The following is a 23,236-nucleotide window of genomic DNA, read 5'->3' as shown; positions in this document are numbered from 1 at the left end:
TTTTTAAACGCTGCTCCTTTACTAGCTAGCACCAGAAATACCCAGTTAAACAATGCTATATTAGTAATATACGATGGCAGTTACCAGTTTAAAGGTGTTACACCAACCCTCTCTTACGCACTGTCTGTGAATGGAAGTTATAACTAAGTCAGGAAAAAAGCAAACAGATGACAGCTGTGTAACCAGCGCTGTTCTACAATTCTTTAAAGAATTACCACCTGTATGTCTGCTTTGTTAGAATAAATTGGAATGTAACCAAGCAGATGCGTGACCATGTTCTGTACAGGCCTGTGGACTTCAACGTGAAAGAAACCAAAGCTACTGCTGCTAGCAGTTAGCTAGCGTTTTGCAATTCTGCATAATTCTAAAAAGTTTAAATTTGTTCAGAAGCTTATTGAACAACAGAAATGAGGCTTTCTTTTCGGAAGTAAGTATAAGAAAAAAAACAGTGGCCGACCGCGCTGTAAACAACGATAGACTTGAGCGTAACAAGCAACTGAATAAGGTAGAAAACAGATTTTTAGACGGGAAACTGTTCTTGAAGTACAGAGAGAGAGAGAGAGAGCTGTGCATGAAGTGTGATTTTTATCAAAACAGCAAAAGTCAGAAGGAATTCATGACGATGTTTATGTGAAGCGTAGTTTGGATCTTCTTTTGCTGCTGGTTCAGTCAAATAGTTTGGAGAGAGATAAAACCTGCAGCTTTAGAATCGGCGCAAAAAGGGCGTACCTGCTGAAACATCAGAATTAGCAAGCTGTCGGCTTTCAGCCCCTACCGTGTCCGTGCCGTCGGGTGAGAAAGGCGACATCTCACTGATTCTGATCTGTCAGCGGGTCGCGCTTTGTGTTTATGTCTTTGTGCAGAATCCGTGTACCTGCTCTCATTTTCTGTTTTAGCTGTTTGGTGGTTGTTGAAATTTTGTGAGGTTTAACCTGAGATGCTGGTGTTTGGGCAAAATAAATTTATATTAAAAAAATCGATACAGGATTTTAATGAATCGATATCACGTTATCCAAGCTAGAATCAATTTTAATCAATAAATCGATAATCAAAACCCACCCCTACTTTACGCTGTGTATACTTTAGTAACATTTAAAACATGATTGAATTTACTAGAAACCTAATCAGTTTCATATAGCTCCAATTTCTTTAGCTAACATTGTTTTTTTTTTATCCATTTAAAGTAAGTGTGTGTGCTTTATATGTGTTCTGAGAGTTGATTAGTCAAGTCATTTTTTTCTCTAGTTTGCATGACTGTCAAATTAGTCACCAGAAGAAGAATGGCAGCCTCTGTATATATGCTGCTGACCTATTAAAAACAAGGACTGTTGCATTTTCAGAATTTTGGTGTCAAAAAAGAAAGTTCTAGTGATAGTCAGTGGTATCTGAAAGAAAATCAAAGAGAAGCTGTAACCTAAAAGACAGATAAAGATCATTTCTTCAAACCTTTTGCTGTCAGGAATGAGCATTAAGCTTGCAATAGTACAAGCAGTGCACAACACACAACTGGTCGATGATGACTGACAGTAAACAACCCACAAATCCCACAAGAAAGGCAGTTTTATCAATACAAATATAACTTGTAACAGACAACTTGCATTGTTTACATGAGGTGTAGTTTGGACTGAAAAGGCCAAAAACTGAGGGAAACGACTTTAAAATTTAGGTGAGACACTCAATAAAGGGCAACACAGACTTTATGGCCCACAGAGGAAATTTGAGTATAAAACGTGCTTCTGATCAGTTGTCACATTCAAATTATATTCAGAATTTGCTCAACAGTTGTAATGTTTGCATCCTGTAACCATGTCCAAGTTTTGTTATGGTTGAGACACCCTTCCCCTCGTTTCTTGGAAGTTTATTTCCATAGTTGTTTTAATGGAATAACTGACTAAAAGGACCAAAAACTACCTAAATACAACTATCACCTGTGCATATGTCTTTAAAAACAATATAAAGATTATAAAGAGAAAATCTAATGGCGTAACATGACATTTACTCTGCTCTTACTGTAGATTCATATACTGGAGTAAGACTGTTTTTGTTCATGTACACTATGTATGTTGGCTGCGTATTAGCTATGTGGATTATTTACTCAAAGGACAGGTCTTTATGCTTATAGTTACATTTCGTTTTGTCCCTCTCTTCCTCTCTCTCCCACACCATCACCCACAACAATTCTCAACAATCAGCAGTGTTCCCACAGCACAGGGCCACACTTCGCTATATTTACATATCCATCTACAGTGGATTAGCTCTTTTCAATAGCACAAGTCTGAGGCAATCCTTCACGGGGTGTGCGATTTATGACAGGCTTTGCACAGAATATGAAGTATGAATTATGCAGAACATACACAAACACCAAGGGTATTCTTGGGTCAACAGTGATTAGATGTCAAAAGCATGAGCGTGGGTAGGTTTAGAACAATAAGCTTCATAATATGCCAGAGTATTTTGATATTGCATACTGACAGTCTGCTTTTCACCTTCCTCTGTATGTTTTTTACATAAATAGGCTTGCTGAATATTGAACGGCAGCTCCAAAACCACCTGTTTCAAAAACATTTTCAAGACACTGACAGCTATACCTAACTGCATGTGTATCCACCATGACATGATTTATGTAAAGACTGACTAGGAACAGTAAGAACAGTCCCTTCACACCACTGCAAATATCACGCACACCCACACTCTAAAAAGTCACAAAGAGCATTCTTACAGACCCTTCACAGTCTTTCAGCAGAAAATTCCCGCTCAAGCCTCTACCAGTTGTCTCTATCCCTCAGAGCTTCAGAAATTGTGAAGAAAGAGGAGATGAGAATAGGGAGGGACTGAAGCTTCAAAGAACTCTGTGATGTGGTAAAGTCTTGACACTCTGGTCTTACTAAGGAAAAAAAAGGTCAGCTAACAGCAAAGCCCAACATTACTTCTATAATCAAAACAAACTGGATAGCCTGGTGGGATCGATGAGGATTTTATGAGCTTTGCTTGTATGCATGTGTGCGCAAGATTTTGTTTATGCTGGCAACTAAAAAAGAAAAAAAAAATCAATGGGTATTACCAAGTCTTCATCTCACAGGGAGTGAGTAACAAGCCTCAGTATTCAGCATGACATACGAGCTGAAGCTCTGAAGTCTGAGAGTGACAGTAAGGTGCAGAAACTGCAGAGTTAGCAAAAAGAAAGAGTGAGAAAGATACAGGGAGCAGTAACAATTCACCATGTGAATTATCTCCTATTTACTTTGCCTGATGCTGCGTCTTACTGGAAAGGTCTTGATGACTGCATGTCAGCATTCATAAAAACAAATTGAGGTTATTTAAGGGGAAAGAAAACGTCTCTGACAGAATAGAAACAGACAAAATTCAAGGCAGACTCCCTGACTGCAAATTGGCTTGTGACGGAGTCAGAAAAAGTGCAGTGAAAGGAATACATTCCAAAACCATATAAATCATCCACTTAGAGGCAAGCTGGTCCATCCTCCTGAGTAGCCTGCGGTACAAACCATTAAGAACTTATTTGATTATTGCTAAGTAGTTGCTCAACAGCAAATGGCAATTAGAGAAAATTATGTTAAATCTTGGGAAGCATTAATTTTGAAGCCACACAACCCCATCACATTTGTACAACCCCCCCAACAACACACACACAAACACACATCCACGCACGCACTCGCTCATCTAGGACATGCCTGTGTGGCTTGGCCAAGAGAAGTTAATTGGATTGTCTAAGCATTTTGGATGTCCACTATCTTATCATCTGTAGGGGTGAATATCTAGAGATGTCCCATCCAAAGCAATCGCATTATCTTGACCCAAAGATAAGAATACACACTCATACTCACTCTTTGTATAAAATTATATTTGATATCACCTGCTACAGTTGCAGATCTTCCTTCAACTGCCCCAAAATGATCTTCCTCTCTACTGGTTATCAGTCAAAGTGCAAAATTGATGACCTTAAAAGGTAATGAGTTTACTTCAACTTGGCATGACCCACAAGATATTATGGCTCTGTGGGCTAAATTTGGACACACTAGCTATGCTGGCTCATTAGCCACATGCTGGTAGTGGGAAATACACTTGGGTTTGAAATAAAATGTAATTATCCTCTAAAGTGCTCTAGCTATAACCCAAATATCCATGAATCCACAAACACATCTCCATCATCCTCTTCTTTTTCTCTTCATCCTCCGTCTTCTGATTTTATCCTGAAGGACACTGTGGCTGCCGGCCAGTCACTCCCTTTCCCATCTGTGTTTACTTAAACTGAATGTGAACACACCGCAAAGATTGTTGGATGATAACATATATACACACACTAAAGCAGCCACAAACATGCATGCACACAGCAGCAGACCGACAGAGAAACTTGGCATCGGTTTATTTTTGATAATCTCTGAAGACTTTGGTCTATAATAGCTTGAAGGATTTGGTACTATTTCTCCTAATTAGTCCAATGTGAGGTTTGTTAGTGATGGATGACCGTGAATGTGATTTGATTAAGTAGTCCCATGGGTTTTTCCCATGTTTTTTTTGTGTTTTTTTCAGTTCCCCAATGAATGTGACTGTTAATTACTCGAGAAGCTTTGGGGGATTCACAACAACCTGTTCTGTTCAGAGCTAAAAGTTACAAGCCCCAACAGTTCATCCATCACAAACAGCTCAGTTTTTAAGGGTCCTATCAGTCATTTTCAGTGCTTTTTCCACCACAGAGTGAAACCTAACTACATAAAGCTAAAAACTTTGATACCTACGCCGAAAAAAGCAATCAAAAAAGTCTATCCGGAAAGCTATTTTGTGGGCGAGGCCCCCGATTCGAGCCAACAGTGTGCGTGCTTTGTTTTTCCCACAGCTGAACTTTTCTATTTAGACCTGTCAACAGTCTTGTTGTGCTTAGTGGTTTGTGGTCAGATGTCGTTTCCTAAATAGAAACCATCTATCAGAGGCTAAGTGGTGGCTGAGAGATGTCATTGTGGTCATGAGTGGGTGACAGCGCAAAAGAGGAAGTGGGGAAAGGACTGGAAAAACAGTTCCAAGGGCTGCATTTTATCCTTGTGTACGAGCTAAGTGGGATGGCCCAAATCCAAAACACTTGAGGATAAAAAGAGTTAATTTATATGTGAAAGGAGTGAGGTGGAGATGTCACACTAAAACCAAGGACGTGTTTCGGGTAGACCCCTGTATATTCAGTTTCTAGTGAAAACATTGCTCAAAGGATACACAACAAAATATTTAAGTGCACCAATGAGACATCGATGGGTTTATGAGACTAATGAAAATGAGAAGAAAAGAAGTGGAGGACTTGGTCAAACATAAAAATGAAAGAATTACAGCAAGATATTCTAAAACTTTCTTTTTATTTATTACTGCTCATGCATCATATTGCAAGTTGTGTTCAAATGCAACATTTAGTGATAATGATGTGTTCTCTGAGCATTAATTGGTCTTTCTTGTCTATATAGCTTAGAAGAAGGTACAAAAGATCAGAACAGATCAAAAGTTGGTGCTGGCTTCATACACTCAGTTCAAAACTCATGGGGATTGGGCTTTACTCATTAAAGACTCCACTGACTCTTATAAAAAGCATCTGAAGAAATGTTTTATACAGAAAACCTTTTCATTTGTTGTTTTATGTTGTATTCTGGTGCTTTACATTGTTAGGATATGTTATATCTTTATTTCATAATTTTTATTGTGAAGCACGTTGTGATTTTCATCCATGAAAAATCCTATATAAATACATTTTCCTTACTAACTTAATAACACAACCACCAAGCACCAAACCCCAAAACACAGCCTTTACTAAGTTCAATAAAGAACCCTGCTTTACTGCTTTACCTCTCTCCCAGGCTGAAAAAGTACTTTTGCACAGAATGCAGAGAATAAATTGCAAAATTTATGGCCAAACAGACAGCAAAGTCAATCAACTCCTCCATAATCAGGGTTTTTTTCTTTTCTTTCTTTTTCTTTTTTTTACATTTTTGTTATTTAAGAACTACTCAATACTATTCCATGAAGGATAATAGGGAAACCCAGCAGAAGGTGCCTAAAGGAGGAATCCTAATCACTTTATCCCTGGATTCTTCCTCAACTACATCCATTATAAGCGGAATGTCCACATAATTCCACAGAATTCATAGTGATTACTACATCCTCCGGGTGGACTCAGTTTCCTTTAGCGCCATTTTAAGGCAAAATATGACCTTCATCAGCCACTGCTGTATTTTTTGTTTTGTGCTGGTTACATAGTGTCTTTATTCAAGCTCCATGCCATACTTGCCAATTATCAGCAGCTTATGTCAGCATCTTATGATGTCAATATGAACTTGTTAGGATGCTGACATGGCTCAAAGCACCACTAGCTGATGGGTCCACTTGGAGGTCAGCTGTCATGTGAAATTGTAAGTCTGCCCCCGTTTGTGGATACATCCAGTCTCTGTCTATATTTACTGATGCTCTGTTCCCCAAAAAGTTGTATAACATGAGGAGATTAAACAGATGTGAATGTTATTTTCTCAAAAGTAAAATAAAAAAAAGTTTTACACATACACAAACATCAGAGTGACTGATCTCAGATATCTAAGGTTGCAGTCATTGTGTGAATAATCTTTCTAGCAGCAGCAGCAGCAGCAGCACTGCCTCAGTCTCCCTACTCCTTTAGCACAGAGACTCCTCTGTTTGCATCACCGCTGCCAGAGCTGCAAAAAGGAAGGTAAGAGGGTGAGAAGGGAGGAGGAAGCCCAGGAAACCCCTGGATCAAATTCCTGCCTCTTGGTGAAACCAGACCTGGCTGCAGCCCCTCCCACTTCCTGCTCTGACAATGGGCAAAGGCAGGGAGAACCCTCCTTCCCTCCTCTAGTATAATTGATAAACAATGATTGTGTTCTCCTCTTCTCCTGACCTCTGTCAGTAGAACAGAGGAGTCACACACGGTCTATTTGCCACCTTGGATGGCAGAGGCCCAGACAAGCACAGGCCTTACCCACTATGGATGCATTACCTCTGTGTGTGCTATTACAAAAGGCCCAAGTTACAGAGCTACAGTGCTTTCTCTCTGTCTCTCTGTTGAAGAACTGTTTCATTCATTGAGTTCGGAGAGGCATTCAGTTGGACTGTGATAGATCTATCTGGGAAAGGTCGTTATCTAATCACGGTGCTCGGTTGTAAGGGGTGGTGCGATGCATGTGGTCCCATTGTTAAAGGGCAACAGTTGAGTTAGTGACAAAGTAAGAATGAAGCAAGTGTTCTGTGTCATTCACCAACAGCTGTAACAAAAAAAAGAAAACAACAGAGGAAGAATAGTCCTCTTTCTATCTAAGCCTGAACGATTACTCCTATTAGAGCAAAACCAGAGATTAAAAATGTTAAGGCTTGGAAGATTTTATGTCACACAGCGAGTGGTTATCTTTTGTGTTAAGATAAATGCTGGGTCTTAGTCTCAGATTGTGGAGTCACCAAAGCATTTAGTTGACAATCAGCTCTTGCAAAGCTCCCTCAATCAAACACCATGCTCCTGCATACTCATTAAGATAAACAATGCAATTTTGTGTAATTTCAACAGCTATTCCTGCTCATAGCACAATAAGCACCCCAACAGGAACTCAGCACCTGGCCTGCTTTTCTTGCTTCACGAAGAAATGTTTATTTGGAATGTCTAGAAATCACCTCCTGAAGGGAAATGAATTTCCAGCGTTCAGGACAAATGCGGCAGCGACATTCCTAGCGGGAAGCTTAGGAATTCCCCCCATCTAGTATTTTGGACTATAATGATATGCTAGCACACATGATCAACATTGCCATGCACAGCAGTGGCAATGTCAGGAGCCACAACAAGAATACATAATTACAAAAATATGATATGCTTGTACGTGGTATAGCACATGCACTGGCTGAACCTAGAGGCAAGGATGCAAAAGTACTTGTAGTAGGTCTGAAATTCAAATATTTACTTTCTTTTTTTTTTTTTTTTTTTTAAATCTACACATTAAATTTAAAACCTATTTGTCAAAAATGAGGGTCTGTCTCATGAGGAAGTGTAACAGTGAGTAAATGTGTTCACAGCGTGGCTTTGGATGATGGTAATGCATTGTAGTCACTGAGTTAACTGCTGACAGCTGAGAATGTGCTGTTGCTGCAATGTGGTTAAAAAAAACAACAACACATGACCATTTAAGCAATCAAACATCAGTCATCTCCTGCAACTCGGCTGGCCTGTAATCGCATTACGATTAGGCTACTCGCAGCTCTGCCTCATTACGCTGTGAGTGCCTAAACACTTGTTAAACAGAGAGAGGGAGAGAGAAAATGGAGAGAACCTAAAAATACAGAGCAGCGAGGCTCTAAACAGAGGCGAGTGACAAGCCGAGGATTAGTACTGCCTCAGCGAATCAAACAAACAAGTCCAAAAAGGAGCGCGGATGGAAGGTGGAGACAGAGAGAGGGATGGACAGGGAGGGAGGGAGAGATGGTGATGAAAACAAGACTTCCTCAGGAGTTGACCTAGTAAAACATTCATGAGAGAAGTCTTTATGTGAAGTTTGTGTGCGTGAGCAGGGAGGACGTGAAGGGGAGGGAGTTTAAGACTCGGGAGTCTAAAATAAGACGGTCCTCTGCGTTTTAGTGTCTGTGTTGGGAGCCTACAAGAGTGTGCCTGTCAAAACAAATAAATAAATAAATAAGTTACTTGAGATTTGAGACGACATGCAGGCCCGCTTGGTGCCAGCTGCTACACTGCGGACCTCTCGAATCGAGAACAGACACCGGAGTGAGACAGAACCCAGAAGTAAGCGAGACACGAGAAGAAACGAGGGACATGAAAAGAAGTGGATTCTTTTGAGAACGTCCAGCAAACAAATGGAAGACTAAGTGACTCAGTGGTAATTATGCAGAAAAGCCGCAAGTGCACTTCCTTTATTGGTGGGACATAGTTAGATAATAAACAGAACACACAGAAATGATTGACACTTCAATCAAATCATTTCACAGTAAATGTTCTGCTAAGACCTCACTAAGCTATCTTACATTCCCAACTCAAACAGCGCTTATAGTGTGTGCTGATGACTAGGAAAATGTGATAAATTACTGAAGGCAGGTGGCTGTACAGCTGTTAAAGTACAGCACTAATTAACCAGCTCATCTCACAGCCTACAAAAGGTCAACCTATCAAAGAGCCCACACACTGATTACACAGCACACAGACACACATCGAGAGAGAGACTTTGAATTTGAACGTCTAAATATAAATAACCCACATTTTCTGCTTCAACACAGTGTGTAGCTGAGAAACTGAGAATTTCTTTAAGGGGTTTTGCTTTCATAGAAAAGAAAAATATGAATCAGAGCACATCTGAGTGCAAAAGAAAAATACTGGAAATGTATGTATGAGATAGAAATCCGTGTTTAGTATTAACTTTTATGATAGTATCAGCCTGAAGCTTGACTACACAAAGTTTTTGATACAACATCTAATGAAGAAAGGGGGGATAGGGGATAAAAGAGGTGCATAGAGAAAGGGAAAGCAGAAAAAGCCTCTGTAATATAAGCAATCCTGAGCCACATTAAAATGGCTTAAAGAACAAATTAATCTTAAAGACCTACAGAAGGAGTCAGACATGCTCAGAGCCTGAAGAAGAGTCGCTGGGTTCAGGCCCTTGCAGGCTGCCTGGCTGCGAGTACAAAGCTGCATGAAAAACAGATGTTGTGAATGCCTGACACGGTAATACTGAGCGTGTATATCTGTGTGTGTGTAGACAATGAAACATAAAAGACAGTTAGAACCCTCCAGATAACGTTTGATCGCAGATGTCGTTTGCAGAGTACAATATATTTCTCTGTGTTTGAGTTCCTCAGCTTATGACACAGAATAATGTAAAGTTTTATAGCAGGAGAAGAAATTACAAGTACATTTACTACTTCAGTGGTACTGCTACATTTAGACAACAGTCACTTAAAGGTAAAATAGGCTTAAAAAGTACATTTTATTCCAAGTACCGTTGCTTGTTGTGCAAAACCTGCAATCTTTTTCAATGTCCTATGCCACTGTTTCCTAAACGTCCATATATACACTCAATGGCCACTTTGTTAGGTACACCTTTTCAACTGATTGTTAGTACAAATGTCTAATAGGCCAATTACATGGCAGCAGCTAAATTTATTTAGCCATGCAGACATGGTTAAAATAGCCGGCTGATATTTAAAGTTAGATAAAAGATGATTTAGGTGACTTTGACATGGTTGGTTGTGCCAGGTGAGTTTGAGTCTTTCACAAACAACCATCTCTATGGTTTACAGAGAATGGTCAGGGTGGTATAGAAATATATCCAGTGAGCAGCGGTTCTCTGGTGAAAATGCCATGTTAATGTCAGAGGTCAAATACCCACTCATTATAACCAGGATATGCAGAAGCGCATCTCTAAATTAACCTTGATGGAGTTTTGCTACAGCAGCACAAGACCACACTTAGTGCCACTTCTACAGTAGATGGCTGCTTGCAGCTGGAGTGATACCTCTGATAATACCTCCAACCACTAGGTGGAGCTTTGCATTTTCCTTCCAATTTAGTGCTTGAAGTGGGAGAAAGTTGATCAGTTACTTGTGCTTTTAATTAGCGAAGAGCTAAGTGGTTTTGTGATCATGCAAATGTGCCAGAGGGCAACACTGTGATTGTTGTATTTTATTATGTTGTGTTGTGTTGTGCCTCTTTGTGGCCAATCAGCAAGAGGCAAGCTGATTTATTGCTAAATTAAATGGAACTTTGATCATACACAAATTGGGTAACATGCATCGTTAAATCTCACTACAGCAGATCCTAAGTGCTAAAATAGTTACTATTGTTTTTTCAATCTGTTTCAGAAGCTAGTTCTTGCCTAATACTTGCACAATAAACCAGAACAATGAGATTCAGTGCTTTTAATTTTTCACTTTAAAACCGAATCTGTACACTAATAGCACTCCAATGTGTCTTAAAAAAAAACTAACCAATTTCACAACATTACAAAAAAAGCAATGGCGTCAACATGAATGTCAACACAACTAGGAAATGTTGTACAATAATGTTGCACAACATATAACCGTTTCTTTGGCTGGACACAATGCAATCAGCTTTTCCACATAAATCTTACATTATTTTTCATAGTGTTTCTTCTGACACACACACACACACACACACACACACACACACGGTTTGAATATCAGTTTGTTCAATATTCTATAGATGCACAAATAATTCTGAATGAATGATAAATTCTTACATTAAAAACAATCCAATCACAGACACATACACACACTTAGCAAAGAAAGAAACCTCCAGAACAAACTACATAGTGGGCGTACGTCACACTTCACTTGAAATTTATAGCCTCCTCTATTTCTGTTCCCTTATGATCTAACCACAGTAGCTCTTTTCAGTTTCTCATTGATTGCAACATCCCAGTCAGACAAATTACTTGGCATCCCAAGGTGCTGCTCTGTCCCCTGGCACCTAAGACAGTGCTGCAGGGGCAGCTGAAAACCTGATGAATCCCTCCCCGCCAAGTGCCCTTCATATGAAAGGGCTGATAAAGCCACTAAATCATGCAGCTAAAGTTTACATAACCTATCAGCAAGTGAAAAGATAGATTTGACAACTCAGCTGAAGCTTTTCATAATATGCAAGATTGAGGTCAGAATCATCATAGAAAACTTCATCACGGACGAGACGACAGGGGTGTTAATGTGAAAAGATTTGACGTTTCATCACATTTAAAGTCTCTCTTTGCGCTTCAAGGCTTTTTGACTTGTCACAGTGAAAATCATTAGGGGAGTGCTAAATGGTGAGTGGTAGGAAGTGAATGAGCTAGTTTTCTTTTGTGTGTGCAGGCAGAGTGTGGCCTTGCAGTCATCACCTTCTCTGTAATATACCCACAGCTCTGAGTGAGTGGCTACAGCTGCAGCTTGGCTCACTGCTCGCGGATTTTCCAGTACCAGCCGTCCCTGATGGCAGGAGCACGAACTCTATAACCCCCAAAGAGTCCTTCTCTTTGCAGCTTGTCTGTAAATATGCGTATGTGCGTGTGTGTGCGCTACAGCTATCTGAACATCTGTCTGTAGTAACATGCCTGATTTGTGTTTGTTCACAGAACCTTGAGCTCAGATGGCACCTCTCAATATCTGTCCATCTTATTAGAGCCAGCAGTATTCTCGAGCCCACAGTGGCTATGTTTACAAAGGAACAACCCAAGACCAAGAAAACTTGATAAGATCTCAAAAGTAGTTTTTGCCTTTTCCACCAAAATTGTTGAAAAGGCTTCAGTTAAGTCATGGTGTTGAATTGCAGAGGGTTTTTTGTGTTTATGCTCATAGTTACAGGTGTGCACTTTGAGTTCATGCTTGCAAGCATAAACAAATCTATTAACCTGCATTTGTTGAAAATACTTTACCTTTTCAGGAGCTGGACTGCACCCCCAAACCCCCCCCCCCCTTCTAGGTATACGTCTGCAAAGTCCTACTTGCATTTATACCACACACCCCTTTCTTGTTGTTTGCATGGTCCCCTCTTCCTCTCCTTGTTATCAGATTGTCAGACTCTCTCAAATGTATCAGGACCTGGGCCCGATCCTCAATGAAACCTTTCCCAAACATCAGCTTCAGGCCTAGCTCTTTGCAATCATTATTAAACTTTTGTCATCCACATCTGTGGTCGGGGTCCTTGCTAGTGAACTGTCAGTTGGTATAAAGATGCTCATTATCTGAGTCAATGAACATAATTGTTGTCTCTTTTTGGTTCAAAATTACAGAAAATAGCTATAATAGCTATTAATAGTTGGGTTTGTATAAGGGAACTATTTGTAGGCAGTGTCCAGCATTAAACCTCCCACAACAATGACAAGCCATCTGTTTTTGAACAATACCCTTCAGCACTTTACAAGAATACATGTAAATCAATAGTAAAATTATTCATCTTTTGCAGTCAAATCAATAACAAGAACAGCAAGAAGTTTTTTTTCTTTAGAGGACATTAAATGGATTTAGCCCTAATAGAATTCTCCATCTGCAGAGAGGATCCATAGAGAAATATCAGTTATAACTTAACAGTAGGCGTACAGCAGCTATGAGGATGATGATGGGCTACAATGAACCTGTGGTTATAAAACAGCCTTTGGATGATAAAAACCAAACAGTGTCATGGATCGCTGTGTGGCAAGCAGGAGGAGGACCCAAATGCATACCTCACAGACACGGGGATGAACTCGAGAAACACAGCTTTAATGCTGGCACGGCAGAACACAGGAAATACAAAACTAAACTGGGGAAAAGTAAACTAACACTCGCAGGTAGACACAGGAAGATCCACACAACATGAGGGAGAACGCGACGCCGAACAGAGGGAGACGCAGACAGAAATACACAGAGGGTTAACGAGGAAAGTGGGAACACACGGGGAACACAGCTGACACAGATAACCATAATGAGACAGGGCGGGGCATAACACTGACGGGAGACGGGCAGAGTCAAACAGGAAGTACAGAGGTTCAGACAGGAGGAGAGAGCACGGGGAGAACACAGACATAACAGGCTGGGGAAAACATGGAATAACACACGAAAGGGGACAAGGGCTCATGAATACATAGAGGGGCACACAGGGGGTGAGAGTCACAAAGGGAAAGCACTCAGGGAACACCACAACAGGGCAACTCAGGAAACAGAGCCTAAACAGGGAACTGAATACAAAGGCACATGAGAACTAAGAATACTGGGCCAACATGGCCCAGGATCATGACAAACAGCCTCTTGGGTGTTGCAGCTATGAGGCTTCTGAGCCAACCATGTTGGCTTTACTAACGCTAAGAGCCAAAGCTTGTCAAATTTGATTCAGTTCATGCAGATGAGGACATATTCAGATTCCCCGTGGTTGCTGAATGCCTGTCCTATATACAGTATCTTGTAGCTCATGTGTTGACATGTAGTGAAACTTGTGCCTTCATAAAACAGCTCTCAACAGGACTGAGGTTTGTACATTATCAAAGGTAATCAGTATCATTCTTGCAATTCTGAAACCATTCTGAAATGTGAGACTATCAACAACATCAAAGGGAGGGAGTCGAAACAGAGCTGTCAGATAGGATGTGAAGGAGAAATCAATTATTTCTTTGCATATCAGAGGCTTTTACCTCCTCTCTCAAACTTTCAAACCTCCATTTGACAAATCTATTTAGCATTACATAAACATTATAGCTCTGTATACACACTGTAACCGGGATCTTGACAGGGAATAGGAAGGATAGGCACCAGGGACATAAGCCAGACAGACATGGAGGTTTGGCATGGAGTATTTTCTCTCAGCCTGTAAACATGGCTCTAGCTGGAGGACCCAGTTCTTTGACAGGTTGGCATTACAAATTCGCCCCAACCCTCTGGATTACCACAACTACTCATTTGTCTTTCATTGTCAGTACTCCGTCAAGCCAGTTTCCCCTATTTCCATAACAGCCTTAGAACATTTTATCTTACAACCATCTTATATTCCTAACTTCAGTTTCTTTAATCTATTTTCTATCAATTTTCACTGGCTACAGGAAAGATGGCCACAAAGTTACACCACCAAAATTGGACTCTTTTTGACTCATACATTTCATACTTATTTGGAGACATGTCTGTTTGGAGACAAGTATGTCTTGCATATGATAAAAGACTAAGTGTTGATCTATTGGTATCGGCATTTAAAATGACTGATAAATGAAAATTTAAAAAGTAAAGATGAGTTGGTAGAAACACCATTCAACCACGTTATTAGTGCTGACGTTGCAGAGTCTTTCCACCAGGGGGTACTCTGCAACTTGCCTGGTATGCTACTGTATAAACACAACAACCAGCTGAGCAGAGTCAAGCAGAGTGTAAACAAGTAAATAAATAACTACACATAACAAATGTTACAAAAATCTGTTTATGTTTTAAAGAATAAAATATCACCCGATGTGTTGGAATCACCCAGTACTGATATCAGCCTTAAAACTCCGGCCTTACAGTACATATCCGTTTGGCTCTAGATATGATTTACAAGAACCCAAACCAAGGACATCTGTACATGCTTGGTAATGCAGGATATTACACACATTTGTCTCTTTAAAGGGAAAAGTAATGAAATCTTTTTGTGGGGAAAAACAAATTGTAGTTTGAAGACTAAATTAGCACCTTCTACTCCAATCTGGGATCATACTTTAAATCATCAAACATAATTATAAAGTCAGTTAGACAGATTAAAAAAAACCCAAAAAACTGACAATTTTTCTGCACAGGAAAAAGAAAATCTTGTGGAGGTGTCTGGCAAGCTGTCAGCTTGTGCAAGCTCCTGGCCTATGGCAGTGTAGAAATTTGCATTTGGCTCAAAGGAGGCCTGAAACATCAAAGTCTCTCTGATGCACCACTTGATGCTGCACAAAGGGACAGGTGAAGAAAAACAAGTCGACACAAGAAAGCACTGAACTACTGTACCCAGAATGCACTGGTTCCTAAAATAAAAGTGGGACACATCAGTGCACTGACAGAAACAACAAAATGCCACACCGTGCTTGAACAAAAGCAGAGACAAAGGTTATGTTTCTACATTACGACTCTCAGTAAGCACTGATATTTTTGTATTTTCGCTCTGTGGAATTTTGTATAACATCTGTAAACAGTTGAGACAGTTTGTGACAGTCAAAGCAAGAGGCTTGAATAAAAAATATGACAGGCTAAATAAGGAGCCGTGGGAATCGGTAGCATGTGATTCCGAAACTGTCAAAACTGTTTCTGATGGCAACTGACTGCTTTACTTATCTACTTTAAGACATCACAGATTCTTTAGCATTTTAAAGTTTGGTGGATGGTGTAACATTTCAAATCCCTGCTGACAATATTTAAGCTTCCCCTTTCCTTTGACTTATTACTTCATTAAACTTAGATACTACCCATGCAAGCGCCCGTATTACCTAGCAGCAGCCCCTGAATGATTAGACCAGTAATATCAGATTTACCCAGCCAGACACATAGAAACCCAGGGTAATCACCAAACTTAGTTTACTTGACTATGACTAGATGATGCCTGCTGGGTGTTGGCTCCTGCTGTGTTTAAAATACATCCTCAGACCGCTGTGCTTTGAACCACATATTCTCTGACGCTAATTTTGCAAACAGTGCCACATGTTCTAAAATTCATCCACTAATTGACCTTGAAATAATTTGGCAAGCTGGGACACAATGACCAGTTGTTTGAGCACACAGAGTGCCACTACCCTAATGTAAAAAGAAGACAAATGAAGAGTTTGAACACCTGCACTCGCTGAATAAACTTTGAAAACATGTTGCAGGCTCTCTCACCATAAATCAGTCCAAGAAAACAGTTCCAAACTTTTCACAGTTCATTGTCAAGCCAGCACTGCATTCACACGTCTGCTTTCCTAATCCTTCACTGTTCCTCTTATTTATGTGACTTTGGCTTATGTGGTAAAGGGCTTGGTACAATTGAAATAAAGAACCATCCTGAACTACACCTGTACGATTTGTTGAATTATGACATTATGAACTTGTAAAGCTTTACCTCTCTCCCTTCCTCCCTCTGTCCCTCTCTCTCTCAAAATCTAATACTCTCCACTGAGGCTCTCATGTAGAAAACCATTCAGCGTTTCATAGCAATCAAACCTGGCTCGTGAGCAATTACTTCTGATCGCAGCCCAGTTGGCCTGGACGCTGTTTATCCATGTCGCCATGGGAATTCATTGGGCAAAACTCAGACAGCTGAGGGAGGGGGTGGGGGTGGGGGTATTTCTTTTTCAAATGCAATGTGCCATTGCCAGTATGTATGCCTCCCCAAAGACGCTTTCATGATGGCTCAATGCTCGTTTTAATTAACACATAAGCCTGCTGATGTTAATTAAAAAAGAAGACAGACAATTCCCCATCAGGAGAAGATCGCAAAAAAATGAGGGAGGAGGGGAGATGTGTAGGTGAACACGCAGTGAGATGCGATGACAGTGCTTGGCACTTATTCATCTGAGACTTCGTGTTGCCCTCTTTAAAACATATGCAACTGGTAAATCAAGCTGAGTGTATCAAACAGACTTTTTATAGAAAAACTTGTATAAGAGTATAATCTGCAGTTAGATGTTTAATAAGAAAGTTCCAGGAACAATTGTTACACCTAACGTATATAAAATGTAGTTTACCTGTGTTGTCATGCAGTCACTTCATGTGTTACTTACTTCATAGGCTTGAACAGTGCTTGTCCATAGTTCTGGAAAGTCATGATCAGCTTCAGCTGGGTGCCTCCAGATTTCATGGCTGGGAGGAAACAAAATGAGCTGTTAGATCAGCATCTAAACTAAACTGTCTGAGGCATAAGCATACATGCACAAACACATGGATGCACTCAAAACAAACAAACAAAACAAAACATGCACAGCTGTTTTGTTATTTGCCATTATGGAAAAATGCAATTTTGCATGAATGCATAATAGAACTATCACATCTGCTGGCCAATTTCCTAGACACTGTAAATGCAATCGTGCCAGTCAGGAGCTGGGTGTGACCGAGAGCAAAAAGTGGCCTGAAGAGCATCTGCTAAAAACTCTGGCTAGTTCTGGATTTAACAGAGGGTTGAACATGAAACGGACAGTTTATCTGAATGGAAAAGAGCGACTGTGTGTTCTCGCAGCATGCATGCAACTTTAGAAGAACATGGTGCTCTGAGAATGACAAAATATCAGTGATTGAGGAAAAGAAGCCCCTTCAATTTTAGTACATAAAGTTCACACACGCTGCCTCAACAGGAGCACATTGCTGAGAATATTTTAGGCACATAGCACATTATTATGGTTTGACTCCAGGATGCCTGAACCTGTTGTTCCATTTCAATCGACCCCTCACTATCTGTCCGTTTGTCCAATAAAGTGACCTAAATGTAGACTTCCATCCATGCGTGTTTAGCTACAAGCTACATAATATAAGAAACATGAGTCTCACCAGATGTTTGTCTGTAAGCCTTCATGAATTGAACACATTGTCAGCAAGTTTCTTGTGCACACTGGATTCACTGTAGCGACTTCCTTTTTCATTCAGACAAATTAACCTCCTGTACTCAGGGAGATGAGCCAGGGCATATGTCACTGACTATCAGTCATGTCCATGGTGTCTCCCAGAGGGTGATGGAGGCTCACTGTGAGATTCCCGCTTTCCTTCGACTCAAACAAAGAGACCGCCAGGCCTGCCCAACTGCTTTGTGTTTCTGTCACAATGGACAAGCTTTCGGGTATTTGCCCATTTATTACAGCGCATTAACTTGATCATATTACACAACACAGCACTTCTGCCTAACCCCAATATCCACATAAGCCCCCTGTAGTGGACCCACTTACTGACTGGATTGCTGGCTGAGTAGCTGACTGCACTCTACCCCCTGCACCGAGCTGTCTTTTGTCTTCATTGACTCTCTTGTTGTTTCTCTCAGAGCTCTCACGGTGTGTTCCTCTGCTTTCCCCCCTCTCTTTTTAGTTGGATATGTCATCCTTGTATTCACATTCTCTCTGTTATGCTCTGTCTGTCTGAATTCATCATACTCAGTGCTGGCAAGCCTCTCCATTTACCGTGACTCATTTTCAAAAGCTTTTGGATTTTTACATACACTGTTGCACACAACAGTACAACCTACATAACCTCAGGTCAGTGCCTTTTCTTTATGACAGAGGATGAATGCTGAGTGAATGCAAAGCTAAAAAAAAATACACTGAGAGCATTTGGCCTTCACATATGACAGATTTGCTGAAGCCAGGTCAAGTGAATAGCACCCTAGAGTAATCCTCAAACTTGGTGCAGCTATACAACGGATCTAAAACCTTTAAGAGATTGCAAATGACTGAACTATGATTTAATGCCATGACCTTGAACACATAAGCCACAATTCTTGAATTCATTGCTCAGCGCAGGCCTTCATAAAAATCCACCTTCTAATCGAGAACTAGAAAAAGGTAATCCGCAGTGAAAAATCCCGCTAAAGCTTGGCTGATTGTTTCACTGGATTGTCTCTGCACTGACGTGCAATCACACATGACTTGAACAGCAACAAACCCACAACAAAACATTCTTAAGATTCTCCCATCTGTCTCAGCTGTGCCCGAGAGTATGCATTTGTGTTGATCTAACCATCTATCTTGCTCTGTTTCTCCAGGAGACCACAAGTGAATCGATGTCGCTGTCTTATTCTCTACACCTTCCTGCTCGCAGGTCTTTCAGATATGCTCCAGGCCTCGCCCAACGCTCTGAGATTCCCCTTCTCATGCAGCAATGATAAATCCATCTTGCTCTCACCTGTATCACCTCATGTTACTGTGCGTATGATTTATGAGTGCAGCTGAAGACTGAACAAAAGGCCACAGCCTGCCCCAACAGAGAGACAGACACAAAGGAGGGAAGAAAGGGGGGCTGGGGGGGGGGGGGGCACTAGTGAGGAGAAAATGCTGATGAAGAAAACTTTCTAATGCTGTGTCTGATTTGTCATTTTGTTGAGACAGCTAAGTGTTTGTGCTAATTATGGGGCACAAATGTTTTAATGCATGCCTCCAGGGCGTGCACACTAACACAAACACACACACACACACGGACATATAAACACACATAAAGCCACACAGACATAGAGCACTGCTTCACTGCAGACAAACAGTATCTTTGTAGGTATGTCTGGCCGTGAGCAATTATATTGTCTTTTGTTGAAAAACAGAAAAGAAGGGTTAAAGGTAGAGAGAGTGCTAAAGTGAAGGAGATGTGTAGAACGAGAAATTGTGAGTGTTCTTTGAGAGAACGAGGATGTAATAATATTGAGACACCAGACAAATACAACAAGTATTGGAGGCTAAATAGGCATAAGTAACTAACATTCCCCACAAGAACAACAACAAAAACATCAGAAACACCTCGACAAAAATTTTCATCCTAAAAGGGAACAAATGGTCTCAGTTTGGGATTGTGGTCATGATTATTACTCACATTTACTCAAAGTAAGTTTGGCCACAGTGGTAACAATGTAATGCACATCTGCCTTATAACATCTGATCTCATTACATAGAGAAAACAACAACTTTTTTAGCAGCTCTTACTGTTGCGCTCATTTATAATCTGCTTTAAAAGAAAAGCATTTCCAAAAGAGAGTAATGGGTGTTTAGAAATGAAAACAATGTTGTGACATTCAGAGTTGATGGGGAGGAAGTTCTCCTCAAATGTTTCTTCCAGTTTTTCCCAGTTATTAAGCTTGTCTGATTTAAGATGAAAAAAAAAACCTACAACTTTTGTATTTATTATTTTTTCTCTGATAAAAAAATTCCTGGTGCTCCACTTTAATTTTTAGTGACACAATGCAGATCTCAGTGAAATACTGTGATTGAATGGAACAAAAAACAAAAGGGAATTTGAATACAGCACTATCCTTCCAGTGTAAGAGTGTCAAATGAATTTCTATCAAAAATCCTGATTATATAATTGTTACACTTCAAATAATTTAGGAGTCATTACAAAAACAAGCAGGTCCAGAGGCACTCCACTTTTTACAGTTTTCAAATTTTATGCCAAAGTTGTTTTTTTTTGTTCATACCAAGGTGAAAAAGCCTTCCCAAGTTGCATTTTTCACACATTAGTATAACATTGAACCTTGAGTATAATTAGGGAAAATATCTTTAAGTTAGTTGGGACATTGCTGCTGTAGGCCAAAATGACAGGACAGAATCTAACAGTTAGAAATTGATCAACACAGACCAGATAAAAGAGTTTAACTGCAGACCCCATCAAATCCTCAACTTCACACACCCACACATACACCTTTTCAGCATAGCTGACTGACTCACCTACGCTGGTGATCCTTTGTGTGACCAGGTCCTTCAGCAGGGCATCCAGCACAGGGCTGTGTCGGGAGTAGAGCTCATAGCGGTTGATCCCGATGTGGAATCGCAGCCAGTTGGGGTAGGATTCTGCTGTCACCTCTTCAGTTGGAGAGAACTCCTCTTCGTCTGTGTTTCCGTCCTCATTGTGCCTGACAAGCAAGTGAGGAGAAGAGTGGGAAGGTATAAGTGATGGTGAAGGAGTAGACAAAGAACAATACAAGCTTATAACAGATGGTTTTTAAAAAAACAAACTACAAAAAACTAAATGCTGCCTGGCTGGCTATGGATAATCCAAGACAATGAAAAGAAAACAAAATCCAGCATGATGGAAAGCAGAGGCCAAGTTCGGTGCTCAAACAAAGAAAATAGATAGATAGAGAGAGAGGTGAAGACTGATAAGGAAATAAAATAGATTTGTTGTTCTGAATGGACATGATAGAATAGAACAGGAGTGATTTTAAACCTTATATAAAAGTAAAAGACCTGGGTGACAAAATGACTTCTTAATAGAGCAAACATGTTGAAGTCAGAGCACTCTAGCTGTTCATGGACTCGTTTAAATCACACAAGTTTAATTTAAATCTCGTCGGCTTACCATCCCTGGTTCCCTGTTGCTCTGGGATAAAACCTGATGTCGTTGTTGACGTTAAACAAAGTGTCATCGTCCGTGAGAGGCGGAAGCTCAACCTTGTATAAAGGATGCTCAAACAGGCGAGAAAGTCGTGAGACAGCACGGGAAGGGACGATCCGACCCCCGCTTGCGTCTCCCATCAGCGGCTTGTGGTCATCTGCCTTCCCCGCCGACGTTTTCATCCGCCGGAAAGAGTCCGCCCTGTCCCCGGCGGTGGTGATCTTTTCCAGGGAATGCGATGTGAGGTTGGAGCTCGGCTCGTTGCTGAAATCCTGCAGGATTCGCAGCGTGTGCTTATTAGGCCAGCCGGCTTCAGCCGCCGTCCTGGCTCGCTGCTTCCCCCAGCCTTGCGACTCCCCGCCCGTGTGGTGTGCGCACTGGCAGCCGCCGTCCCCGCTCTCCGCTCCCGTCGCCCGCTTCTCTAGTTTTGGTAACAAGTCTATCATGATGTGCATGGTGCACGCAACCAAAAACACCATAAGTATCAAGACTCTGAATTTGCGAAACAAGATCATGTTTAGCCTCTATAAATATATATTTTATAGCAAGCTTTAAGCGCACCTTAGCTACAGCACCGACATTGGTGTCTAACACTGTTTTCTGAGGACGAGACAACGATGTTACTTTGGGAATTCTCTATGATCGCTCCACACATAATGAGCGTCAGCCTATGTTTAAAAAGCCCATTTTATGTGCGGTGTTTAATATTTAAAACAGTCCCAACGATTCATTCCCAGACAGGTGGAAAGACCAAGACATTGTAAAAACCCGGACACTTTGCTGGCTCAGGAAGTGCTCTTCATTCATTGCCTTGTTGAGCAGGATAGCCTATAGTGTCAGGAGGACGAGTGACTAAATAAATCTCACTGAAGATGTATCTTAGGCTAAGAGAAGGGAGTGGGGTCCTGCTAAAAGCATCAATAGTCTTCTTCAAATCTGCTTCCCTGTGTCGCTGCCAGCACGGAGTGAGATGTCAACCGCGTCATAACTGTCTTCAGAGGAAAGTAACAGGATGACACTGATATAACGTAGTCCACAAAAGCACAGGTTTCCTAACATTTACGATCAATTTATAAACAGAAAGAGGAATAATAATAATAATAATAAAAAAACCAAAAAACAAATAACAGGTGATCCGCTGCAAGATGCCTGGATGCTGCCCCGCTTCTTCACAAAGCTGCTGCTGTCTGCAAACGTCGCTGAAGTCAAATCAGAGACTGGCTTGGCAGGCTGGCCGGCAGGTGTGTGGGATCCTGGTTGTGATTTCTCCTCTCAGCACTGCCTTGTCTTCCTTCCAAGTGTCCATCCAGAGTGGGTGTGTTAAATATTATGATCGAAGCCCTCTGAGCCCAACCTCGGTGGCGTCATGAGGAAGAGATTGGCTGCGTCTGCACATACAAGTAGCACTAGTGACATGAAAGGCGAGCTTCGGGGATAAAAAGCTGTATGCTGAAACCCTGTAAGGCTGCAAGTCCCCCGCACACAGCCAGAGGGCGTTGGAACTACCTGAAACATTGTGCATCCTATATCACACGGAGGGCAATGGGTATGTATTCCTACTGGATGTGCTTGAAGTGTTCTTTTAGATCATTATCAAAATAAGGAATTGGGTAAATTAAACTGGGACATTCAGTAGAGGGATGAAGGAACGAGTGTTTTAGACAAAAATTATTCGAACTGAAGAAATACAAGAAATTAATTTTAATTGTGAATTAGCCATGACTATTAT

At 40.9% G+C, this 23,236-nt stretch overlaps 1 protein-coding gene across 1 annotated transcript in view; it reads right to left on the bottom strand.

Annotated features, from left to right (window-relative positions):
- The window catches only part of fam20ca (FAM20C golgi associated secretory pathway kinase a), a 46,594-nt gene extending 23,663 nt beyond the window's left edge, over positions 1–22,931 (bottom strand). Inside the window, exons 1-3 of the mRNA XM_004558372.3 lie at positions 21,472–22,931; positions 20,841–21,025; positions 17,214–17,292 (exon numbers count right to left, since the gene is read on the bottom strand). Coding sequence (XP_004558429.3) covers positions 17,214–17,292; positions 20,841–21,025; positions 21,472–22,022 — 815 coding nt within the window. The 5' untranslated portion in view covers positions 22,023–22,931. The remainder of the gene's footprint in view (positions 1–17,213; positions 17,293–20,840; positions 21,026–21,471) is intronic.
- Positions 22,932–23,236: the final 305 nt, after the last annotated feature.

Source organism: Maylandia zebra, linkage group LG4 (assembly GCF_041146795.1).
Source record: "Maylandia zebra isolate NMK-2024a linkage group LG4, Mzebra_GT3a, whole genome shotgun sequence".
NCBI lineage: Eukaryota > Metazoa > Chordata > Actinopteri > Cichliformes > Cichlidae > Maylandia > Maylandia zebra.
Note: the sequence above shows the minus strand (reverse complement) of the source record. Positions and strands in the feature narration are given on the sequence as shown.